Below are 1,071 nucleotides of genomic sequence, written 5' to 3'. Positions count from 1 at the left end.
TCCTTCCGGATCATCGAGTTGCCCGATTACTCATCGATCGGGCGCACAAAGCCACACTCCACGGTGGCATCCAGCTTACGTTGCGCCTTCTGCGCCAGCGTTTCTGGATCTTATCTGCGCGCTCCCTTGTAAAAGGGCATATTCATCAATGTATCACGTGCACCCGTCATCGGGCGCAAATCAGCGAGCAACAAATGGGTAACCTTCCTGCCTCGCGTGTCACTCCCTCGGCCCCGTTCACGTCAACCGGGGTCGATTACGCCGGCCCGTTTAACCTCCTCGCGTCCGTTGCTCGAGGTCAACGGATCACCAAGCACTATGTGGCCGTCTTCATTTGTCTAGCCACCAAGGCTATCAACCTGGAATGTGTCGATGACTACTCGACAGCCGGTTTCCTAGCTGCGTTCCGCTGTTTTGTAAGCCGGCGTGGGCTCCCGACTCACGTGTACAGTGATAATGGTACTAATTTTCAGGGTGCCGACCGCGAGCTGTCGGCCGCCCTGCGCGCGCTCATGCGAGATGCCTCCGTGCAAGAATCACTGGCTAACGATGGCATAATTTGGCACTTCATACCCCCCGCTGCTCCTCATTTCGGCGGGCTGTGGGAGGCTGGGGTGAAGAGTCTCAAATATCACTTGAAGCGGGCCGTCGGGACCCACTCGCTTTCTCGCGCAGAATTCGCAACGTTACTTTGCCAAGTTGAGGCTTGCCTGAACTCACGCCCCATCTCCGCGTTGTCAGCCGACCCAACCGACTTGGCTGCGCTGACGCCTGGTCACTTTTTGATAGGTCGTCTCCTCGTGTGCGCGCCGGAACCATCCGTCACCGACGAGAAAGTCAATCGGTTGTCGCGATGGCAACTTGTATCCCGAATGCAGGAGCAGATTTGGCGTCGCTGGTCTCACGACTACCTACACTCGCTTCAACAGCGACACAAATGGCCGGAAGCCAAAATTAATCTCCAGGAAAACGATCTGGTTCTGTTAAAAAATAATTTGCTTCCTCCCACGAAGTGGGATTTAGCGCGGGTCACGGAGGTGCACCCGGGCCGTGATGGCCTGACTCGGGTCG

At 56.6% G+C, this 1,071-nt stretch overlaps 1 protein-coding gene across 1 annotated transcript in view; it reads left to right on the top strand.

Moving 5' to 3' along the window:
* Window positions 1-194: 194 nt before the first annotated feature.
* The window catches only part of LOC105449730, a 2,167-nt gene continuing 1,290 nt past the window's right edge, over window positions 195-1,071 (top strand). Inside the window, exon 1 of the mRNA XM_011689112.1 lies at window positions 195-1,067. Within this exon, the coding sequence (XP_011687414.1) occupies window positions 195-1,067 (873 nt within the window). The remainder of the gene's footprint in view (window positions 1,068-1,071) is intronic.

Source organism: Wasmannia auropunctata, unplaced genomic scaffold (assembly GCF_000956235.1).
Source record: "Wasmannia auropunctata unplaced genomic scaffold, wasmannia.A_1.0 LD336074.1, whole genome shotgun sequence".
NCBI classification, from domain to species: Eukaryota; Metazoa; Arthropoda; class Insecta; order Hymenoptera; family Formicidae; genus Wasmannia; species Wasmannia auropunctata.
Note: the sequence above shows the minus strand (reverse complement) of the source record. Positions and strands in the feature narration are given on the sequence as shown.